Below are 22,827 nucleotides of genomic sequence, written 5' to 3'. Positions count from 1 at the left end.
ACTTTAATGAGACTTGCACAGATTACAGCTACACAACAGTGACTCATTGATTTTCCTGTCAGAAGACAACTGTGTGTGTTAGACGGGAATCTACTCACTGTAAAAAGAATGACGTGAGCGACACGCTGACAACCAGCAGGTCAAGGAGGTTGAAAGCGTTTCTGCAGAAGGAGCCGGTGTGCAGGAAAGCTCCGTAGACTGTCATCTTGATATGAACGAAGGAGAGAAGAAACTCAGTTAAAAACAATTCTGTCTCATGTTGTAGAAGATCGCACACCTAGCAATTCTTAAATATTACCTTTAGTACGATCTCCACTGTGAAAACTGAGGTGAAAACATAATCGGCATATCCGAGCACCTGAGAGAGAGAGAGAGAGAGAGAAGATGATATTAGTTTTCTATCTTGTTTATCATGAAGGTTATTAATGAGCAGGTGGTCTCTAATGCTGTTGAGGCTCTGATGTGGTCACTCTTACTATGTTCCTGAATGAGTGGGATTTTATTGGATCCTCAGCAGCCAGAGAAATACTACTGAGGATGATGAAGATGAGGATGAAGTTGGTGAAGTACGGGTGATGGATGAGGTTGTGACAGGCGACTCGCAAACTGAGAAAGAAAATGACAAAGAAATGTGGTTTATTTTAGCAGTGTTTTGGTGTGAAAGCATCAGTGGTGGAAGAAGTCCTCAGATCTTTCACTTAAGTAAAAATAGAAAAAATACAGTGTAAAAATACTCGGTTAAAAGTAAAAGTCCTGCATCAAAAAAATCATACATAATTTTAAGTAATTAAATAGTAGCATCAAAATACGCTTTAAGTAAAAAAGAGTAAAAGTACTCATTATGCAGAAGGGCCCATTCCAGAATGATACATTTTATAGCAATGAATTATAATTATTGATTCGTAACATAATAGTTGATTCTGATTTTGTAGAAATTTTTTATTAATATTAATTAATGACCGTTTGGTCACTTTGTTGGGACATGATTCTGGCGTAATTATGTAAATACAAATATTAACATACTACAACTGCATAAATAGTCACACAATGAAATTCTGTAGTGAATATTCTGAAACAAACAGGGATGTAGCAAAATAAGATTCTAGGTTTTGCTGCCATTCCTGTTTAAAATAGCATCCACATATCAAAAAAGACCCAAAAAATGTGTCTGCTTGACCAAGTTTTATCAAAAAATTATTATTTTTCAGCACTTTACGGTTAATTTCACTACCTCACCTGTATATAGGAAACTTCCTATGTTCATAGGCTTCATTTTGAGCCCAAGACTAAATAAATGTAGTAGTAAAAAAGTACATATAATTGCTTCTAAAAGTTATTGAAGTAAAAGGATCGTAACATAAAATGGAAATACTGGCGTACAAGAACTTAAGTATAGTACTTGAGTAAATGTACTTCACTACTATCCACCACTGTAAAGCACATAGCCCAATGTATTGCTGTTGTTATAGATGTATAGTAGAATGAGGTTAATTTGTTGCATGCATGATCTGAAATTACCAGTTTTTCTTTCCAAGAATGAAGAAGGAGCTCCCATCAGGGATCGGTACGATCTTCTCTTTGGGCCCTGAGAACTCCGGCTTTAATGGAGCAACTCCTACAATGAAATAAAGAGCAAACAAGAGACAGTTAGCGCCTAAAATCAGCATGCCTGCTGCTTCTCCTGCAAGGCGTGACGTCCGTCAGACTCACCCTCCAGTCCCTCGATGGCCCTCAGCTCCTCGTTTTCCTGCCAGTCGTCCTCTTCGTTCTGCACGCCAGACAAAAAATCTGATGTTTGGCATTTTTACTTTCTAACAATGTCAGATATGGTTCAGCGAAAAGGAGGAGAAATGATCTCTACCCCTGCATCTTCATCCTCTTTCTCTTCATCTTCATCCCACTCTTCTTCCTCTTCCTTTTTCTCCCTGAAATAACAAACAAACTGCAGAGTTTAAAAAACTATTTTATATGTGCTTAATAAACTGATCAGCGTAGATGCAGCAGGATGAATGAATCAGTCAGTGTGACCGGTACCACTGCTGACTCAGCTCTCTTTTTGTCAAACTTACTCGACTTTTGATTTCCCGCCGCCTCCTGCCAAGTTATCGACAGCGATAGCCAAGAAGACATTGAGCAGAATGTCTGATCACAAAATTAAGGAGTTCATTTTGCTCCATTTGGAATTCACCAATCGATCAGACTTCATTAAGAATCAGACAGCAAGAACACAAACACTGGAGAAGGATACAGTTACCACAAACAAAGAGGATGACAAAGTAGACGCACACCACCATGTTGGGGAAGATCGGCCCTCCATATGCCATGATGCCGTCATACATCACAGCGTTCCAGTCTTCTCCAGTGAGAATCTGCAAAGAAAAGAGTAACACAGAAGTAAGGAGTGAGAGACTATTTCAAACTACAATATACTGTATAAAATACTAAATACTACTACTACTAAATACTACATAAAGAGGGTAGTAACATGGTGAGATATAAAGGAAATCACCTGAAAACAAGTGAGCAGAGCCTGAGGGAAGGAGTCAAAAGTACTTCTCTTCATCTGAGTCTCATCAAAGTTGAATTTGCCTCCAAACAACTGCATGCCGAGTAAGGCGAAGATGATGAGGAAGAGGAAGAGCAGGAGCAGAAGGGAGCAGATAGCTTTCATGGAATTGAGCAGCGAGTTGACAAGGTCGGACAAAGCAGCCCAGTGCCTGGAGAAAACAAAATTAGAGAGATAAACATCAGGAAATAAAGATAAGATGGAAAAAAAATAGTTTAAATGCTAGAAAAGCAATTACAATGAAATGGCTTCAGCCAAATGGCCCATCTGCAAAGAGCTGGTATGATATGATTTCTGAAATCTTTGTAATAAAAAGAATTACGTTTTCAATGAGGCTTCAAGAAACTAAATTTGAAGAAATTTGGAAGGAGTGGAAAATGTATATTTCCCTGAGATGCCCTTCTTTGTTTAAACATGTTTATTCAACTCTGTATTTTTATTACATTTTCTACATTGTAACACTTAATCAAAGATGACTGTATGATTGTTGCCAAGACGTGATACCAAAACAAAAACAAATCAAAATGTCAGTAAAAACAACAAAAACAAAAAACTGACCACAAAACCACTAAACTATGGCACTAATTACCGGGTCATCTTGAATATCCTGAGTAGTCGGATGCAGCGCAGCACAGAAATGCCGATGGGCGGGATGACTTCCATCTCTACGAGCAGCGTCTCCAGGATGCCGCCACACACCACGAAGCAATCAAAGCGGTTGAACAGCGCCATGAAGTAGATTTGTAGGCCGAAGGCGTACATCTTCATCAACATCTCCAGAGTGAAGAGCAGCAGCAGGATCTTGTTGGCTCGCTCTGAGCGGCAAAAGGAGAAGAAGATTCACGTTTTGTCTCCAGTGAGCGTAGAGCTGCGGTACAGCTCAGGGACGGTTAAAACAGAAGGAGGAATTGATTCACACCTTGCATTTCTGTGAGCCACTTTGGCTGCCCGTAGTGCTCAGAGGCGCTGGCCACTGTGTTCAGAAACACCAGCAGAAGCACCAACCAGTAGAAGTTAGTGGTCTTCACGGCCACACGGCAGTTCTTCCTCATCGTGTGATTCAGCTGGCACAACTGGTCACTAAAAAAATTGAAATAGAACTGAATTAAGGGTGTAACAACTACTTTAATTATATCTACATTTTTCGTTCACTGTGGAGGCGTGCGAGAAAAACAAACCTTTCTTCATGAGTTCAGTGTAACACAGGGTGAGTAACTGATACAAAAATGATCAGTTTGAGGGTGATTTTTTTCTTTAAGGCTATGTAATATTGAAAATCTTACCAGAAGCTGTTCGCCATCATCTTCGCCCTGAAAAAACAAGAACATTTGCAAATGATAAACTTCATTAACTCCTTCATGCCAGTGATGAATCAAAATAATGTTGTTATTTCTATGATGCCTTACATGAGGGAGGCACAGCAGCCATTATCATCATCGAGGTACGCTATATCATCATCCGAGTCTGACTCTGTTAAACACAGAGATAAATACTAGCTGTTCAGAGCAAATCACATAAAATAAACAACATAACAGATGTTGACAGCTGACATACCTCCACCATCCTCACTGCGTTTGTACCAACCAAACTTCTTCATCATCTTTTTCTTTGCAATTGCAGCGCCTTTGAAGTCAAATAGAGGCACATTTTGTATAAATATAAAGCTATGTGTAGATTTTTTTGGTTTGTCTACATAAAAGTGTGTTAAACTGACGTTTGTTTCCCTCTTCGTCCACATCCTCGGCCTCTATGAGCCAGTCCATGTAGCCGATCATGTCCTCTTCCATCTGCTTGCTCTCCTGTGCCTTCTGCAACTCACCACGTGCCACAGCCTTTTCTCTTTCCTTGGAGAACTCTCTGTGCACAGACACAAATTCAAGAAACTCAGAAAAACACTACAGAGGAAAAGTAAAGGATTACTTTTGTTTCTCATGAAACAATAAATGCAAAAAAAATTAAATGCAGCAGCCACCTACCCGCTCAACACACCCAATACGAGGTTGATAATGAAGAAGGATCCAAAGATAACCAGAGAAACAAAGTAAACCCAGGGGATCTCTTGGCCGATGGCGTCATTCATCTGTGCAGAGACGCAGAGTACAGGTAAGTATTTTCAAACACAAAAATCAAATATAAAACTGTGGAGGATCCAGGAACAAGTGTGTGTACCCAATAGAGAACGTCTGTCCATCCCTCCATAGTGATGCACTGGAAAACTGTCAACATGGCAAAGAAAATGTTGTCGAAGTTTGTGATGCCGCCATTGGGGCCCTCCCATTTGCCCCTGCATTCAGTCCCGTTCCCAACACAGAAGCGCCCGTTCCCAGCAAACGCACAGGGCGAGGGGTCATCTTCCAACATGAGACCTAGGGCAGAGAGCAGCACTGAGCCAACACATCCACGAAACATGGACACTTTTTTGAGTTTAGAGAGTACAAACCTGTGATCGTGGAGTAGCACGTCTTGTGCATCCTGCCGATAAAAAGCTCCAAGCCGATGATGGCGTAGATGATGATGACAAACATGACCAACATACCGATGTGCAGGAGAGGGACCATGGCTTTCATGATGGAGTTCAACACAATTTGTAAACCTGAAGAGGCAAACACACTTTTCAGATGGTGAATGCAGGACAAATTTGCCCCCTCACACAGAAAAAAAATCCTGTTATATTACTCATTAAAAGCAATAGGCATATTATGCAGTATGCTATACAAATATGCAATGAATGTAAGCTAACACAGTCTGGATGAATTACACGTGCAGCACGGCATAAAGTTCACATGTTTATGAGACAAATAATGTAATAAAGACATTAACAGTAACTGAATACACCCATGAGCACCATTGTTGGTCGCTGGGTAAATGTGTAGCTAATTAACTGGTAAAAGGTCACAGGCAACTTGATAGCTAAACTTGACAGGTTGCCAGACTATTACAGGGCTGACCATAGACAGTTTATAAAGACAAACAACAGGACAGTTCCCCTAAAGTGTAGCTTTTCAATCTCAATCACCCCCTGGTGTCTGACTGCAGTAAAGGTCATAAAGCCCGCCCCTCCATGTTAGTGAATGGGACATAAGCCAAACTAAAAACTCAAAGCACATGCCAAATACATTTTTCCCAAATATGGTTTCTGTCAAAATCGTCAATTTTCATATACAGAGACAGAATAACTTCACACCTATAGGCAATTTTAGAGTTACCAAATGACGTGGGATACAGCACAGCAACACACATGCAAAAACACATCAAAAAACATAAAATAAATGACAGACGCACTTGGCACTCCAGATACGAGCCGAAGCGGTCGCAACACCCTAAATGCTCTGAGAGCTTTGACATCCAGGCCTCCAGGTTTTCCCGCAGCATGATGGGCCTCTCCTGGTTTGTGATCCGTCATGCCCTCTGCTATGACACTGAACAACCTGCACAGACACACATGACAGCTGTTAGAACTTTTAAAAGTTGAAAACGTTTAAAAAGGAAATTGTGACTTTGTGAAGCACTAAAATACCCGACGATGACGATAATGAAATCAAGCAAGTTCCATCCGCTGCGTATGTAGGCGCTGGGGTGCATGACTAAGCCGTAGGCAAGAATTTTAGTGAAGGTCTCGATGGTGAAGATGACGAGGAAGACGTACTCAACTTGTTCCTAAGAACAAAAGAAAAGGCGACATGTGGATGTTTGGCAAAATTAGAATGACCTTTTGTATAAGTCAGCGAGTGTGTCTGAGAGGAATAAATATGGAAGAGTGTTGAAGGAAATGTCAAGCTATCGTCACACTGAAATTAAGACATTTAAAAACTGATTTCTCTTCGTCACATACAGAAATAAGTGGCATTCACTGACTTTTTCATGCGTCTTTCTTTAAATCACGTGTGTTTAGTCATTAAAGGCTGACTGCAGTGGCTTTCTAACCTCTTAACCTACTGCCTAACACATGCTTAAACCTGTCAACGGATCCCATTTCTGTAACCTTCAGCTTAATGCTTCTAATCACTGCTACCACTGTCACTAGACTCTTACCTCAGGCTGACACAATAATCCAGACATAATGTGGTTTCATGTAAAATGACTGGAATTCACAAAACCTGTTAATGTCACCAAAACTTTCAAAGATTGATGATTTTAAATAGCAGTACTGTAAGTCTCTGAAGTTAAAGTCAGATTACCCCCTTTGTGCAATCCAATAAAGGGATCTACTAACATCTTTCCTGCTGCAAGTGTTGTGTTTGTCCCTGCTACCTTGTCAATTTTTAGTAAAATGACCTAAAATAAAATTCAGGTATTTGACCACTATTATTTTGCAAAGGGGTTTGGAGAGGAAGACAATATTTAATTATACAGCAACAACAATGGAGCTTTTTGTAAACATGTAAAGCTGTGGCTCATATTGAATTCTATTTCTAATATGAAAAAAAAAACACGGCATGTTTTCAGTTAATCGCTGTGCAATTTCCTAATTTAGAGGAAATAGAAATGAGAGACAAAATCACAAAGGGAGCTAGGGAGAGATGCGACAGATGGTTAGTCTTTAAGTCTGTCATGATCCCTGACAGGGTCACCTTAACGAGGTCAAACTGCAACTTTTTCCCTCTAACACCATTACCACTCAACCAGACACCATTACCTTCTCACTGAGAGTTCCTACCTTCAACACACTACTGTCCTTTTATTAAAAACTGTTTTTTCCTACACTGTTGTCGAAAATGGGTTCCTACAACTTAAGACAAAATGGATTTTAGACGTTTTAAGACATTTTTGTGCTATTTGGAATAAATTTAAAGACTAATTTTGAACTAACCAACAATTAAAGAAACATGTGACATGCAGCAAAAGGCCGCAAGCCAGAATCGAACCCACGGCTTCTGCGGCAAGGACACCGCCCTCACACATCAGGCACCTGCTCTATGAACTGAGCCACCCAATGCCCTGCTACATAAACAATTAATAAAATACTACTTTGCATGTTTTAACCATTTTGCAAGATTTATTTCAGACATTTTAATACCAATTAAGGGATTATTTTTAGACCACTTAATTAAATGTCTTTTAAGATTTTTGAAGGATCCGCTGGAACCCCGTGCAATACATACAACTATCAGTGTCCTGAAATGTCTCAAGGGACGTTAGAAGCAAAATCATCTCAGGAGAATCACGAAATGTTCTTACTGACAGTCAATCCTCGGAAACAGGAACATAAGAACACACAGAGCTTAAAATAAGCTAAAATGGGCTTCATGTGATGAGCAGCGAAATTACTAAAAGTTCCCCTTAACAGCTAACACACGTGTGAATATAAGAAAATTTAAATATCATGCTAAATTATTTCCAGACACTGTGTAAAACATTGGTAATGAATTAAAATGTACAAAGAGAAATGCGTGTGTATGATAATGATAGTGCCTTTAATTGAGTGATTGACATGTGGAGAACATAGTTTTTCTACCATGTGACTCAATGTATTTTAAACTTTTTTAGTGACTGTTTTGAACTGGATTACATCTCGATGACATCTTGTAATTTGAATTAGACTAAGGTGTAGGTACTACATTTTGCGTTATATTTAAATCAGCTTATATTCACACATTGTGGCTCTGACAACAGTGTCATTTATTCTCCTTAAAGTCATCAAGTTCTCATACCTTCAGTTTCACTTTTCTTTCATAGGTTTGATAAAGAAAGCTCCGTATGATCAAAGAGCTTCAGCATCTGTTTGAAGTTTACACTTCATGTGTTATGCTCCTTGTCGGGCTGTCTAACATTTCTCTTCAAACGCTTTTTTTCCTCACACGTCCTCTCACTGATTGATCTATGTATCTATTCATCTTTGCGTGATTTGTAAGAGTGCATCATTCATACAAATGAATGGAAGGTGCTTAACCACTGGATTAAAACCAGACATACTACTTTTAGTTTCTTTCTAAAGAGGAAGGCTGTTCACTCAGGTTTTTGTATTTTACACTTCTTTTTGTGATTTATTGTGGGATTTATTAACTTTGATTGTGTACTTTTATTTTGAAGTATCTGTGTTAGAGCTGCAGCATCTTTTAGAAGCTTGTTGATAAAACACCATGTCAAAAAGGGTCCAGAACACACTGGTGAAATAAATATTTTTCCAGCAAGTCAGCGTCAAGTTTGTGGTGATTAAATTATTAATCTCTTCTATGAGATATTACATAACCTAAGCTTGTGTTTGTGCCTTGCTCAGCAGACCATGTTCATGAGTTCTTTACTGTGAAAACAAGTCAAAGACTCAAGTGAAGCTAAACTACTGTGCATCTGTTTACTGGGAACTCACCAGTTTGTGATTGGTAGCGTTGGAGTCATCATCGGGGTATGGTTTTGTGACGCCCATAGCAACACAGTTGGCAAAAATGGCAAGTAGAATGAAAATATCAAAGGGCTTGAGGATTGCAGTTAAGGGCACAACAAGCATCTTGAATGCATCTTTCCAGGAAGATAACAGCATAATAAAACTTTAAATCATATTCTAATGCACATATGTCACATTTGTATCATATTCAGGACTGCCTGCATAAACACAAACCACTGTGCCTCGACTCAGAGAAGGATATTTCCACTCCACCAGGGCCAGTGCTGCCATGCGGATGGGGTTGCTGAGGGTGAGGCAGCAGAGGGCTCGGGGGGCTCTGAGGGCGGACTTGTTCGCCTGCATCGCCTTCTTGGCCCCCCCTCCCCTTTTCCTGGCCGAGCCAGTGGACCCCAGGGTGTCTGATTTTCCTGCCTCCCCCACAGGGGGAGCATCTGTTGAAAACACAACAACAAAAACATGTTATTCTGTGATTTTGGGCATCCGAAGTAAGAAGGTAAAATATGGGCATTACGGGTAAAACTTTATGTTTAGTAAATAATCTCAGTTAATGTTTACTTTACAAGTAATTGTTGAGTTTACTTAAAATTTAGTTATATTCGGTTTATCTAAATCAATCTTTTAAGTTTTAATAACTTCAATTTACCAGACTGCTGAATGCTGTGCTGTATATCTTTATTCTGCTGGCTGCAAACTAGTCAGTTATATTAGTATATTCTTATACATGTTAAGAAAACAGAACTTGCAGATCTCCAAAATTCATCATTGGATAAATCCTCTTTGTCATATTCAAGTTAAATCAGACTAATTTGGTTTACTGAATATTGTTTACACTTACAAGGAACAAGGTTATTTAATTTGTCATTTTTTTAAATTATAAATTCACAAAATTAAGAAAGTGAGGCTATATTTCAAGTAAACTTAACATTAAGATATAGAGTAAACACAAAATGAAATTTAAAGTTTTATTTACTTTTTCAAGGCAATCAGTTTGCGGGATGTTTTAAGTAAGATCAACTTGTCATATTTCACAGTGTAATAGAGAAATGTTGTACTGGTGGATATGTTTACTGCCATTCAAACTTAAAACATAAAAAAAAACTCTGCGCCCAGTTATTGTTTTAGTTTCCTCTTATATCATGTGATTATATTATTGCTAATATCAGCCTAAGTTTATTATCCAACACAATTAGAGAAGGATTTGACACATGGCTGTGGCAACAGACAGGTATTCTGTCCTCAAGGCCTCATATGATCAGACCAGATGTGACCTACTTCTTTAGTAGAAGTAGCAGTGGCACTTAGCCCAGCACTATCCTCCCAAAGCAGGCGCATGATCACCTGTTGAGAAGGCTCTGCACAAATAATAAGCCTGCAGGTGCATTTATTATCTCACCTGTGAAATAAAAACCTCACAGGAGCTAGAGATACAGGCACATAAAACAAGTGTTTATTGTGGAAATATTAAGTGTGGTGTGAGCGGTCTAATTATTGTAAAAAATACGTGTGCTTTAAATTTAATTGCAGCAAACATGTTTTATTATCAGAATAAACTGTATTACTGTCACTTAATATGCAGATATGTTATCAGAAATAAAGGTTATTTTTCCACCAACAGTTTCAAATGATATTACGTCAGCATATAGAGAGCTTTACTAATTTGTTGTGCATAACTTTGCAGGAATAATATGCACAATCTCGCTATTCTGTGCGCTAACAAAACACAAGGAGTTCCTACCTTTCTTTGCCCCGTCCATGTCCGCAGTTTAACACCACGAAATCACTTCAGAAAACCCACCATCAACTCCTTAAAGGATCTGCGACGCCTAAAGGATCACAGATATGAATTTGCCCCCCAAAAGACACAACTTTCTAGGGGTAAAAATAAAAGGACCATCTGCTGACTGTCATTTCATATCCGCACGCAGCGCGCCGGTGCAGCGCAGAGGCTCCGGGCCATCCTGCCACCTCGAAATCCAATAAAAGCCGATTTCTGCAAATTTCTGACACGTGGAAATAAGAATTGCTTTTATCTCCGCAGGCACATAACGGTGAGGGGATACTAAAACAAACGCGTCCCCGTATCCGCGGTGGTCAGCCGGCGGGATTAAACTAGTTGAGCCGTTTAAAAGGATGACAGTGGAAATCTTTCCAGAAGGCGCAGGTAAACTCTGGAGGGACTCTGAGGCTCTGTGGAGCTTTGCTGCAAAGTTGTACTTTGACCATGTAAAGGAACATTAATAACTATTGTTAGGACAAAATTTAGGATGGGTCACTACTTCAAGTATGAGAGTATTTCAGGACCTTGGACAGAAGCAGCCGCTGGGTGCAGTACCGGCTGAGAGGCGACAGGGGGCGATATTTCACAGTAAATAGAAACACTTTGATTGAGCGCAGGTGCAATATTGTCAGCAATTATTTTAATGTCACTGCATAATTTAAGGTTTTCTAAAGCTAGAGACATGTTAAAAAAACACAATCTCAAGCCTTAAAAGACATTTGATGCTTTTATTGTTTCAATCAGCTTTTGCAAGATAAATATATTAACACAATAAATTAAGGATTCATTCTATACAGTTTTTTTTATACAGCAAAAAAGGGGATCATACTGCACCATCTCTCTCCTGTGACATATGCTACTATTTTAAGAAACCAGAGAGATGGAGTTTAAAAAGTGCTTGGTTGAATGAAGAATGTTGCAGCAATCAAAGTGACTACAGGTGCATGTATGAGTAATTCAAGCCAAAATATCCTTTCGTATTTTTCATAATTCGTGCTCATTCATCTAATACGCAAGATGACAACTATTCAACATAAATTCAAAATTACAGAAGCTGCCAGGAGAGGCAAGACCTTATTAAAGGAAAACTTTACCCACACAATGTTTTCTTTGTGTATCAGTTACTCACCCCATGTTATGCTAAATTTGTGAAGAAAATTTGTTTTTCTCGCATGCCTCCATGGTGAATGACGAACCCCAAAACTGAGAAATGTTTTGATGAACTAGAGTCAAAGGGGACCTTGTTTAAGAGTGGCAAAACTATGTCAAAAAACTATTTTACAAACTCTCATACTACTTGTGCAGTATAATCCAAAACTCATTTTTCCCCTCATGATCGGTACTTTAAAACCACATGTATTTCCACCAAAACTTTAGTAATCAATTCACTTCCACATTCAAGCAGCACACCACAGCGAGCATGTCAACTACAGAAATAGAATGAGAGTAGATCAGACATTTTAACTTTTTGCTGGGGTCATTTGACAAAAAATAATTGAAAATAATGTTTTTTTTGTTGTGTGAACATGTCAGTGCGGCCCTTAAGTGTCTCACGCTCCCTGGTTTGAGAACTCTGGTTTTGACCTGTTCTTGTATCTACTTAGCTTCAACAGAAAAATACAACCATACACAAATCTAAGTTACTCTTTTCTCATTTGGTCGCTTCTGAAAAACCTCAACTCAGTTAGTTCATGACTTGCCACAAGTTGGTTATTTTATATAGAAAATAGCCCACTACAACAACTGCAATGGCAACAGTACGTACAAAAATGGCCATCGCTCTGACAAACCTGCTACATTTATTTGAATGGTAATCCATTCTACTCCCATCTTATTTCTATGGTTTGTACAGAGCAGAGTTCAAATGCACCTGCTTGCCCAGTTATCTTAAAAGTACAATTTTAGAGAATATGCATGTGCTTGTAAAGTACTGAGAATTTCCTCAGTTGTTGGATTCGACATTAATCGTTGGAGGCATGCAAGAAAAACAAAGAAATCTTCACAAATTCAACAAAACAAGGGGTGGGTAATTGATATACAAATGGTCACCTTGTGGGTGAAGTACTCCTTTAAGAGAAACTGCAAACAAAGAGTGGAATGAGGTTTTGTTGAGCCTAGACACGTCTTATAGCACACACATCAATTAAAAGCACACGCAGTTCTTTGCATTGATTGTCACAGCTGACACATAAATTTAAGACTTAGAAACATATTCTCAAAATAACACTCTCCATAGTGCAACCTCACTGAGCAAACATGCTTTGTGCGTACAAGTGTAAGATCTTTGGAAGATTAAAGGAATAGTTTTGCATTTTGGGACGTACGCTTCTTCGTTTCCTACATGAGTTACATGAAAAGATGGATGCAAACTCGACTGGTTGCCTGGCAACCTAACAGTGATGACAAATTGTCTTTTACACTTTGGTTTTTGTATGGATTAAATAAACAAGTTCTAACATGTTAATTGGTGGCATATACTGGTACTGTTTGGTGGATTTTTTTACCTTTGGACAGTGCAAGGCCAGCTGTTTACTCCTGTTTCCATTCTTTATGGTCAGCTTATTTGGCAACTGGCTCCTGAGAGTGATCTTCTTATCTAACTCTTGACAAGAAAGTGAAAAAGTGTGTTTCCAAAAATGTCAAACGATTCCTCTGATATACAATTGCTGCCTGGATGTTATGTAATCAAATTCGTGTTTGGATATACATTTCAAAATTCCAAATTGAACCAAAAAAGGTAACAGTGAAGACAGAATAACCGTTAATACAGAAAATGTGTCATGAAATGCTGGAGGTGCAAATGTGAGGTTTGTCGTTCACATACAAACATTCACTCATAAATATCTAAAACTCACAGTAATTTGCCCCTGAGGTAAAAGCACATAGTGCGACTAGTTGACAACACTGTAGAGACCAGTATCTCCACCTCCTCCTGATACCTGTTTTAAAGTCTCGTGTCCCCCCTTCTCTCTGTTCTGACTCACTGCGTTTACAGCTGGTCTCAGTCCTTGTTGCTGTCTACTGAAACTGCCCCCCCTGCTGCCGCTGCTGCTGCTGCTGCTGACCTCCGTCCTTCGGAGGTAACTGACTGGGGTCCTCTGTAAACGGAGTAGCTGAAAAAAACAAAAAACAAGTCGTTTTCTCTGGTTTCCGCGGCAGTATCCCCTTCAGTCATGGTATTGGTATCAAGAGATACAATATATGTGCACTTTGACATTTACATACTGTATAGTCTCCTGTCCACAGGATTCCAACATATTTTCATGAATAAAATTTCTAAACTTCTCCATGACTTTTAAAGAAACATAATATTTTCTTTTTTTCCCACTTTTTTTTCCCACTCTTTCCCACTATTAAAACATACCCTAAAACTGCCATTAATAGCCCAGGCTATTTTTTACTTTAACCACTGAACTCAGTAGGCTTATATTTGGGACAGACTTTTAATTCCTTTATACAAAACCTGCTCAGCATAGATGGAAATAAAGTCAAATGATGTATTTAACTTTTTGAGACCTGGGAAAATTGGCCTTATTTTATTAAAACATGGGACGGTTTAGCTCCTTCAGTTTCAAGAACAGAACAGAACAGAGCCATAATTAGCGTCATCATTTGTAACACCTGCGGTTTTTCTACAATAATAGGTCAAAATGTCTGCTCTGAAAAAGGTTCACCCAACTACAGGTTTCCGAAAAAAATGCAGAAACTTGCATCCTCCACATGTAGGTGCAAAGAGATTTTATGACATCAATCAGTCAGCTCTTACTTAGAACATGGCATTTCTGGTCCAAATCATATCAGAAACAAATTCCAAGAAAACAAAAAAAAAAACCCAAAAATATATTAAAAAAATGTGCATCGAGCTACAATAGACAATACAATGTACACAGATAGATACATATTAAATAGAAATGAGAAATGTGTACAAATATGTGCATCATGCAACCACAGTACAGATAAAATATTGTTTTGTTTGTGGTTTCTGCAGGACTATTACTAAGACAGCTACTTATTTCACACCACTGTCACACTGCTGGAGGTCCCTTGATGTCCCGTTTTCTATATTTGACCAGTGATTTTACAGTAATACTAAAAACACAAAAATCTGAATGATCTCTATCTGTTTAAAAAGGCCTTTCTCATAGTTGTGGTCATTCACTAATGGTTATTGCTTTGCATAAGTGGGTAATTAGCAAAATGCAGAGAGAGTACTTGTGTTCAGGAGGAACAGATCAAACCCGAGACTCTAATTGCATTGCAAGAGTGCTTTAAGAGACTGAATGATTTTGCTGTTTTTCATTTTAATCTGCAACACACCGTTTTCACTGCATACATTTTGCCTGATCATAGTAGAAAAAGCACAGGTGTGTTTAATAACATCAGAGATTGCTGCATTGCACTTAGGGGAGGCTCTGGTATTGTGCACACTGGTTCACTGGAAAAGCTTACTGGGACACTTAATGGAACTGAGCCATCGTTAATGTTACCAGTTTCACCTGCGCTTTTCCTAACAAGCCATAATGCCTGCTGTAAAAAAAGTCTGTGATTACTTTTTGGGCACTTCGGGGCAGCAGAAACAAGGTGTGAACACAACACTGAATAATCATCACCTTTTAAGTCCATATGGGGAACTTGTTAGACAACTGTTAACACACTTAGCAGATATGGAGCGACATTACCATGAATAATTATTCATTTGCAGTCATGTATCTGCCTATTTTGGTGAAAGTAAGTGCAATATTCACTCTCCTCCTAGCTGAACTTTGGTCTACAACTAAGGGAAATATCTGCCTCTTTAATAGCAAATTGTTCCGTTATGGTCACAAGTTAGTTTCCAACTTTCTCTGTCTGCTGTTTGTTGCTAGGCAGGTAGCTTTTTTTTTTTTTTTTTGCTGAAAATGACATTAAGAGAGCAGTGACAGTGAATCAAATCAGTCAAATTTTGGACCAGAAAACAAAAACTATGAGGTGAAAGTTGCTAAAACACTGTAGAGCTGAGCAGGACTGTGGAGGTGATAACTCTCTGTACCAGTGACACCTTTCACATACAAGTAATCATGGGATGCATAGTTAAAAAATGATTATAGCCAATTCACTTCACTTACGGTTCTGAAACTGCTGTGCTGTATATCTGGTGAGGAGGATCCCAAAACCCTCGATGAGAGCAAGCAAAATCCCCCCCATCATGGCAGAGCCCATCATAGTTAAAGGCCCACCTGGAGAAAAAACATAAAATTCATTGAATCACAGTAGTTAATCTGCTGTGGTCAGTGACACAGGAATGTGATGACAGGGTCATTGTGATATTATGGGCTTCCTCTTACTGCGTGCTGCCAGGATGGCCCCGGTCAGCGCACCGCTCGTTATAGAGTTCCAGGGATCCTCTTTCCCTCTCAGGCGAACTAAACCACAGTCGATAGTGGAGAAGAGACCTCCCCAAACAGCAAAGCTACCTGCAAAACCACCGAAAACAAGCCGGTGAGAGTCAACAAATACTTTTGCATGTAACAATTTAACATAGACAAGGACAGATTCTATATATTTTATTTTCAAATGCTAAATAAGCACATTAAGACTTCAAGAGCTACAGTTAAGGACATAAGTTAGATGGTTAGATGAGACAACTTTCTCACCTCCGATCTGTGGAGCTCTTATTCTCACTGCGTTTGCACTTCCTCTCAGTCTGTGTCCGACACCCTGAAACATTAAAGTACTTTGAAATCTGCCTTTAAAAACGCAAAGAGAATTGGAGCAAATAGTAATTAGCATTATTTTTATGTGGTGAACTCACTGCAGGGGCATTACGAAAGCCCTTGACCGCCTGGAACACCCCTCCTCCTATAGCGCCCATGGTGAAAGCCCCTCCACAGTCATCCACTATCCTCCAGGGACTGCAGGGGTGCATTAAGAACAGCCGAAGAAACAATGTGAAAGCAAGAAAAAATATGTAATGTAGTTTTCTTTTCATATTTGCTCTACTCACCCTGAACAGGCAACAGCACTCTGACGGCAGTGCCCCCCCCAGCAGGACAATACACCATGTCACACCATAAAAACTGCTTCGTAATAGCCAAAGGACCATGACAAAGAGCTGAGGGCATCAACCTGGCCTCCTCATTCCAGAAAGCCCAATCTGATTGAGCATATGTGGGACATGCGAACCCTGATCCATGATGTGGTCTTCTTGGATCAGACTTGGTTCTGATCTGTCAAGGCATGGACACAGGATACCGGGGCATTGGCATCTGATCTTTCGGGTCCTGTCGGTTGTGAGATAGGATACCAGCACAACTCCCAGATGACAATCAGATTGGGATCTGGGGATTTTGTAGGCCAGGTTAAGGACCTGAGCTCTTTGTCACACAACTTTAGCCATTCCTTAGCAGTTTTTATGGTGTGGCACGGTGCATGCATGGAGGATACTTATCTGCAACTATCTACCTGTTTTCCCACAGGACAATCCATTATTCACTTCTCCAGCTACTGGTTTTATTGTTTAGGTTTATTGGTATATGTATGTTAAACTGTTGAGTTCGGCACCTCATTTTTTGTTTTGTTTTTTATCTTTACTATTTATATTGTTCTTTTGCTTGCTTATAATGTCCTGGTTGCTTTAATGATGCAAATTTCTCCATTGTAGGACTGATAAAGGATTAGCTCATCTTATCTTGTGATGTGTATGACATGACACAACATGACATTCAAATATCTATCTATCTATCTATCTATCTATCTATCTATCTATCTATCTATCTATCTATCAGGGCACACTGCTGTGACGTTTGCCTTTTAATTTACTTGCATTGATTCTTTTTTTTAACTTCTATTCTTATTCTAGTTTAATCTACCTCTTAATTGTTATGTTTTACTTTCTCTATTTTTCTGTACTGTTCTGTCCTTGTGCTGATGCACCAACCAAGTATCTATTCTTATAAGTTAGTACAATTATTTAAACAACCACAGCCAAGGACAAGACCCTAAATATGCCAGTAATAATATCACAGGTTCGAGTCTCTGGGAGCTGGTCCCAAGATGTGTCCTTAGCAAACATTAGTGACTGTTACTGTAGTCTGCTGTCGGTCAGTGGAGACTTTATACTAAGTTATACAATATTATATGAGTAACACGTGTGAATTGTATTTCAGGGATGTATTTTTAAGTTTGTTACACCTTCAGCGGTCAGTTAAAAGACAGACACAAAACCTTCAAAGGTTTCTGAGGCTCAAACTGACCGCAGCTTTATCTCGTTATCTCCGACCGTTAACTAAGCTAACAGGCTAACCGTCAGAGCCTCGACGTTCAGTCTCACCACAGCTTCAATGTGACGGTAAAGAGACGAAACTACATCCGAAACTGACAAATTTGAAAATATAACAAAAGAAAAGCGAAATGTTTAAAACTAATCTCACCAGGGTTCACGAGCGTATTCCTCCATGTTTGTTTTCGTCAAGAGTACAGTGCTCCTACGTCATCACTGCGCGCGCGGCGTGCTGCTGTGGGAAGTCGTCGCTTCGTCCGCTCTCAAAGAGGCGATTTTCATTTTAAAAAAAGGTAATATTTAAGTGATTTTCATTTACTAAAGTCTTCATTTAAGTGTAGGTGGTGTAGCTGTGTCGTTTTGGGGGTGTTTACAGGTGTGTGCGGTGTTTGAATCATCCAGTTGCTGCCACTGGAGTCCCCGGGCGGGTGGTGAGATTATTTTGTGGAAATAAACGTTTTATTGTGCATAAAGCCAATATTTTCAAAATTCAGATCTCCTTTATCTATAAAGATGACTTTGATCAAACCTGAGCAGCTAAAAGCAGCATGCTAACACAAACTTACGTATCACCGGGAGCCTCAGATGTAACATACAAAAGCATGCAGGGGAGAAAGAGCCATTGAGAGAAATGGTGAGACCAGAGCTGCCATCAGTAAAGTGAGTTTTCATCCATTTAGGCGTTTCATCCTGATTCAGTGACCTTTTCTTAAATCAAATGATACATCTCAGAAGAGTCAACATTCCTGATGGATAATATTGTCTCTTTAAAAACACAATAGAGGATACAGATTGACAATAGAGTCAGAGTTTTGTGGCCTAAGTGGGGCACTAACTCATTCAGGGATGGCAAACACACAGAAAAGCTTTAATTTAGTGTTTGTGTGTCCACTAATCTTATCTACCTTAAAGATAAACAATGCATAATTTTCTTAAAACAACATATACATCAGTCATCACTCTTTGGCCTCCTACAAATGTGTGGTGGTGTGTTTTTCTGCAGACTCTGTGTTTATTTGCCTATTATTTTCTTCATATTTTCTGTGCTGGGGACGTTTTTGTTTGTGTGCACCCCTAAAGCGCTCAGGTGAGGTCAGAGCTTTATAGAAAGATAGCGAGAGCCGAAATGCCAAACAAGAGTGAATCTGGGGTTGGCTTTTTATTTCGCTTTTGCTGATGAGTGTATTTTCAAACAGTAACTGACAATAATGCATAGTTTACTTTAATTACTAACATACATTGCAATATCTTACAGCTTTTTACATTCCTGTGTTTAAATTTTTCACTTTAAAGATAAAAAGGACCTACAAATCACAGCACAACAGAGAGGCATCATACAGACAAAAATAAAATTTACCTTCGAAAGTAGGCTGCATACAAAAGTATATATAGTATAGTATATGCACCAATAAGATTAATCATCACAGTTTTGGACAGTGGTTCCCAAACTACGGGGCATAGAGGCACTGCAGGTGATGTTTAGATCACTGAGGGAAGAATACGCTATTAAACAAAATTGAGTGAATATGATTTATTTAGGGAAAACAAACATGTTTTCTGATGCTGTTGTGCTTTATTTCACTAAAATTCAACATGGATCCTTGTTATATTAGTTGCTTTCCTTATTATTGTTCATAAAGAAAAGAAATGAAAAATGAAAAGAAGTTAAAAATAAAGCTCCTTGTCAATTTCATCATATTTTGATGATTGTAGTATCATTGTAGTATGATATGAAGTATTATTGTTTTGGAATGAGGTCATTATCTGTGTATCTGTGCTTCCAGCTGCTGAAGTCAGTGGATGAAGGTTTGCAGTCTCAGTTGCATCATCATCATCATCATCATCAGTTAATCCTCTCCTCTCTCTGTTGCAGGATGCCTCTCCCTCCGGCACTGCTGGCCCGCTTGGCCAAGAGAGGGATTGTTAAACCGTCAGACCAAGGTACAACAAAATCTTTTACAAGAAAACCCTCCTGCACATGAAAGTCAGACATTTTTCTATATGTTTCATGTATTTTTCATGTGTAATGCAACAAATGTTCTCCTACAATTAATCCAGAGGCAGATGAGGAGATTATTGCTGAAGATTACGATGACAACAACGTAGATTATGAATCCACCAGATTGGAGAATCTCCCACCGAACTGGTATAAAGTGTTCGACCCTGCTTGGTATGTTTACCTGCTGTCTACAAGAAGTTGTATTCATGATTATTTTGTCATAATTTCTCTTTTTAATACTTAACACAAATCTTAACCACTCTGCTACTGTGTATTTTGTTGTTTTTTTTTAAATTTGATGATTGTACTACTACTTCACTACACTATAACTACTGCTATACAGACTTCTAGTGTATTTGTAATCAGCAAATACATATCCGAATGAAATTATTTATCATCACTTAGCATCGATTATTAAATGTTATTTCTTAAAGTTAAACAAATTTAATTTCTTTTTCCTTTTCTCCACAGTGGGCTTCCTTATTACTGGAACGTGGAGACAGATTTGGTGGCCTGGTTGTCCCCAAATGACCCAAACGCAGTGGTAACAAAACCTGCCAAGAAAGTTAGAGGTATGACATTACGAGGCCTCCATAACATAACATTTTGGCACAATTCTGATCTATTATTGCAATCTTATCAGTCTGTTATTCTTCTCATGTTTGACACACAAATGATTGCGGATCTGATCATCAGTTGGCAAATAATCTCAGAAAACAGTTTGTGTTTACTTTATTTTATGACTATCACGTTTATTTTTCAGTTGAGGCAGGAGATGAAAGAGTCGAGAGGTCGTATGAGAAGCCGGACAGAGAGCGAGAGCGGGAAAGAGACAAAGATCGAGAAAGGGACCGGGACAGAGACAGAGACAGGGATGATGGGAGGGACAGAGACAGAAGGAAACAGAGGAGAGAAGACACAGCACCGTACAGCAAGAGCAAAAGAGGTAATAATTACATCTGTATCATACAGCACAAACATTTTCAAATTAATAACGTTTTTTTTTTCACATGAGCGAATTTTACATTTTTATCTTCTTTTCAGGGAGAAAAGACGATGAGATGGACCCAATGGATCCGAGTGCTTATTCTGATGCTCCGAGGTAAAGTATTTACAGTCATGATAATCACATATTGGCTTGGTCCTTTCTTTAAAGGAGCAGTCCAGAAATTTAGTATCGCACTTCCATTAAGTTTGGAGAAACAGAACAAAATAAAATCACTGGAGGCTGAAATATTCAGACGTCAATCACCTGATTGTGATTCTGGGCCAAAACTGAAACTGTTGTTTAAAATAATGACTTGGCTGATGGCCAACACTAATACCAGTCTTTTTTGTCGTTTATTTACAGTGCGCCTCTTTCTCTGAACATTATTGTTAAAAAAGAAGAAAACAAACAGTCTCTTTGTCTTCTCATCCAGGATGGGAGACACAGAGCTCAACAGTTCCTCGCTGAAAGCAAACGTAAAAAAAAAAAACACATCTGCGCACAGCAGCTGTTGCCTTCTTACGTCGTACCAGACGGCAAATAACCACCACAACATTTAGCCAGCGCAAAATTGATGTGACACAGCAGATAAACATCAGCCACTGCCATCAGTGAATGTCACCTCATTTGCAGATAGACTGACAACAGTCAACAAGGCAAAAATCAGCTGACACTGATGTTCGGCCGATTAATCGGTGCATCCTCGACCAGTATGGCTCACAGGATTTAGACTTTGTGTACAAGCCTGCCATTGGACGACTATTTCAGACAGAATTCTCCTCTTCTGTTAACTGTGTGTCGCTGTTTTCAGATTCCCTGTTGATATGTAACACTAGTCTCGCAAAACCAAATCGTTTTAGAGCCATATGTGAAACAACAACCTCCAAGCTAGCAGCCTACTGGCTAAAATGTTTTATGATATTTTAGGTAGTGTTTTCTTCTGAGAATTAAGCCATTTTAGCAGCAGAGCTCACCTCCCCACATTCAAATATTCCACCAAAACAAATTCCCTTCAGACACTATTTTGCAAAGGCGTCATCGCTGCATTCTTGGCTTTGCGTTGCCCAAGATGTTTGTGATTGGTTAAAAGAAATACAAACAACGTGGTGTTTTTTTTTCCCTGTAGTGCAGAATTATGATGGGTTCAGCCAGATCTTTCTCCAGCGCTGGCACAGCGTGAGATAGATCTAGCTATGTGATACTAGGCTGAAGCTCGAAAAGACTCCGGATTGTACAATTCCCACAATACAGCTCAATGCATCTTTTCATTAGACTGTTCCTGCCTGGGAAACAGCAACATAATCCAAACTCCATAATTGTGTTTTAAAGCAGGATTTCTGTCACAGTGTCTTAAAGCAAACTGAGATTTTCTCAGACTTTACGAAGTTCCTTCAGAGCTCCTTTTAAGGTATGAGCAGAACGTATAAACCAAATTATTTAATAAAAACAAACGTTTATCTTTACAGGGGCACATGGTCAAGTGGTCTGCCCAAGCGAAATGAAGCAAAGACGGGTGCAGACACCACAGCGGCGGGGCCTCTGTTCCAGCAGCGGCCGTACCCGAGTCCAGGAGCCGTACTTCGGGCTAACGCAGCAAACCAAATACCCAAGGAGTAAACCGGACTCCTGGGAAACAACAAATACACAGCTGTACAGTTTGTTTTCCCTTTGCTCACATCTTAACATTTGGCGTTACAGACGGACATCTCAAAATTCTTTTTTCATTCTGAAACATGTCAGAAATTGAGTGCTGAGCTTTTACACCATCGGTGCATTCATTCATGTAGAGCAGTTGTAAATATGTTTTTATATGACCTAAAGATTGACCTCCTTGTTGTTAGTAAAGCCGTTAGTGGACTTCATTTGCTAATAAATTTAAAGAATACTGTGAAAAAG

At 39.1% G+C, this 22,827-nt stretch overlaps 3 protein-coding genes across 3 annotated transcripts in view; 1 reads left to right on the top strand and 2 right to left on the bottom strand.

The window, feature by feature from the left end:
• LOC121946427 (voltage-dependent L-type calcium channel subunit alpha-1D-like) overlaps window positions 1-10,750 on the bottom strand; it is a 29,154-nt gene extending 18,404 nt beyond the window's left edge. Inside the window, exons 1-23 of the mRNA XM_042490979.1 lie at window positions 10,645-10,750; window positions 9,151-9,340; window positions 8,874-8,979; window positions 6,084-6,223; window positions 5,849-5,994; window positions 5,007-5,159; window positions 4,736-4,932; window positions 4,543-4,646; window positions 4,281-4,423; window positions 4,121-4,189; window positions 3,973-4,036; window positions 3,850-3,876; window positions 3,486-3,646; window positions 3,156-3,381; window positions 2,510-2,717; window positions 2,249-2,369; window positions 2,070-2,142; window positions 1,862-1,925; window positions 1,711-1,768; window positions 1,519-1,615; window positions 477-606; window positions 299-358; window positions 99-205 (exon numbers count right to left, since the gene is read on the bottom strand). Coding sequence (XP_042346913.1) covers window positions 99-205; window positions 299-358; window positions 477-606; window positions 1,519-1,615; window positions 1,711-1,768; window positions 1,862-1,925; window positions 2,070-2,142; window positions 2,249-2,369; window positions 2,510-2,717; window positions 3,156-3,381; window positions 3,486-3,646; window positions 3,850-3,876; window positions 3,973-4,036; window positions 4,121-4,189; window positions 4,281-4,423; window positions 4,543-4,646; window positions 4,736-4,932; window positions 5,007-5,159; window positions 5,849-5,994; window positions 6,084-6,223; window positions 8,874-8,979; window positions 9,151-9,340; window positions 10,645-10,663 — 2,663 coding nt within the window. The 5' untranslated portion in view covers window positions 10,664-10,750. The remainder of the gene's footprint in view (window positions 1-98; window positions 206-298; window positions 359-476; window positions 607-1,518; window positions 1,616-1,710; window positions 1,769-1,861; window positions 1,926-2,069; window positions 2,143-2,248; window positions 2,370-2,509; window positions 2,718-3,155; window positions 3,382-3,485; window positions 3,647-3,849; window positions 3,877-3,972; window positions 4,037-4,120; window positions 4,190-4,280; window positions 4,424-4,542; window positions 4,647-4,735; window positions 4,933-5,006; window positions 5,160-5,848; window positions 5,995-6,083; window positions 6,224-8,873; window positions 8,980-9,150; window positions 9,341-10,644) is intronic.
• Window positions 10,751-11,031: 281 nt separating this feature from the next.
• On the bottom strand, window positions 11,032-18,135 carry LOC121946778 (mitochondrial import inner membrane translocase subunit Tim17-B). The gene is made up of 6 exons (XM_042491525.1): window positions 18,096-18,135; window positions 16,478-16,577; window positions 16,320-16,383; window positions 16,011-16,139; window positions 15,792-15,902; window positions 11,032-13,799 (listed from the first exon to the last, which is right to left on the bottom strand). Exons 1-6 carry the CDS (start codon window positions 18,119-18,121, stop codon window positions 13,705-13,707), a joined length of 525 nt encoding a protein of 174 aa, XP_042347459.1. The 5' UTR covers window positions 18,122-18,135; the 3' UTR covers window positions 11,032-13,704.
• Window positions 18,136-18,166: 31 nt separating this feature from the next.
• On the top strand, window positions 18,167-22,826 carry pqbp1 (polyglutamine binding protein 1). The gene is made up of 7 exons (XM_042491524.1): window positions 18,167-18,237; window positions 19,818-19,885; window positions 20,003-20,114; window positions 20,415-20,515; window positions 20,707-20,889; window positions 20,988-21,045; window positions 22,398-22,826. The coding sequence occupies exons 2-7, from the start codon at window positions 19,819-19,821 to the stop codon at window positions 22,546-22,548; spliced, it is 672 nt and encodes a 223-aa protein (XP_042347458.1). The 5' UTR covers window positions 18,167-18,237; window position 19,818; the 3' UTR covers window positions 22,549-22,826.
• Window position 22,827: the final 1 nt, after the last annotated feature.

The sequence above is a fragment of the Plectropomus leopardus genome, chromosome 8 (assembly GCF_008729295.1).
Source record: "Plectropomus leopardus isolate mb chromosome 8, YSFRI_Pleo_2.0, whole genome shotgun sequence".
NCBI lineage: Eukaryota > Metazoa > Chordata > Actinopteri > Perciformes > Serranidae > Plectropomus > Plectropomus leopardus.
The sequence above is the reverse complement of the archived record's forward strand: the minus strand, read 5'-3'. Positions and strand labels throughout refer to the sequence as shown.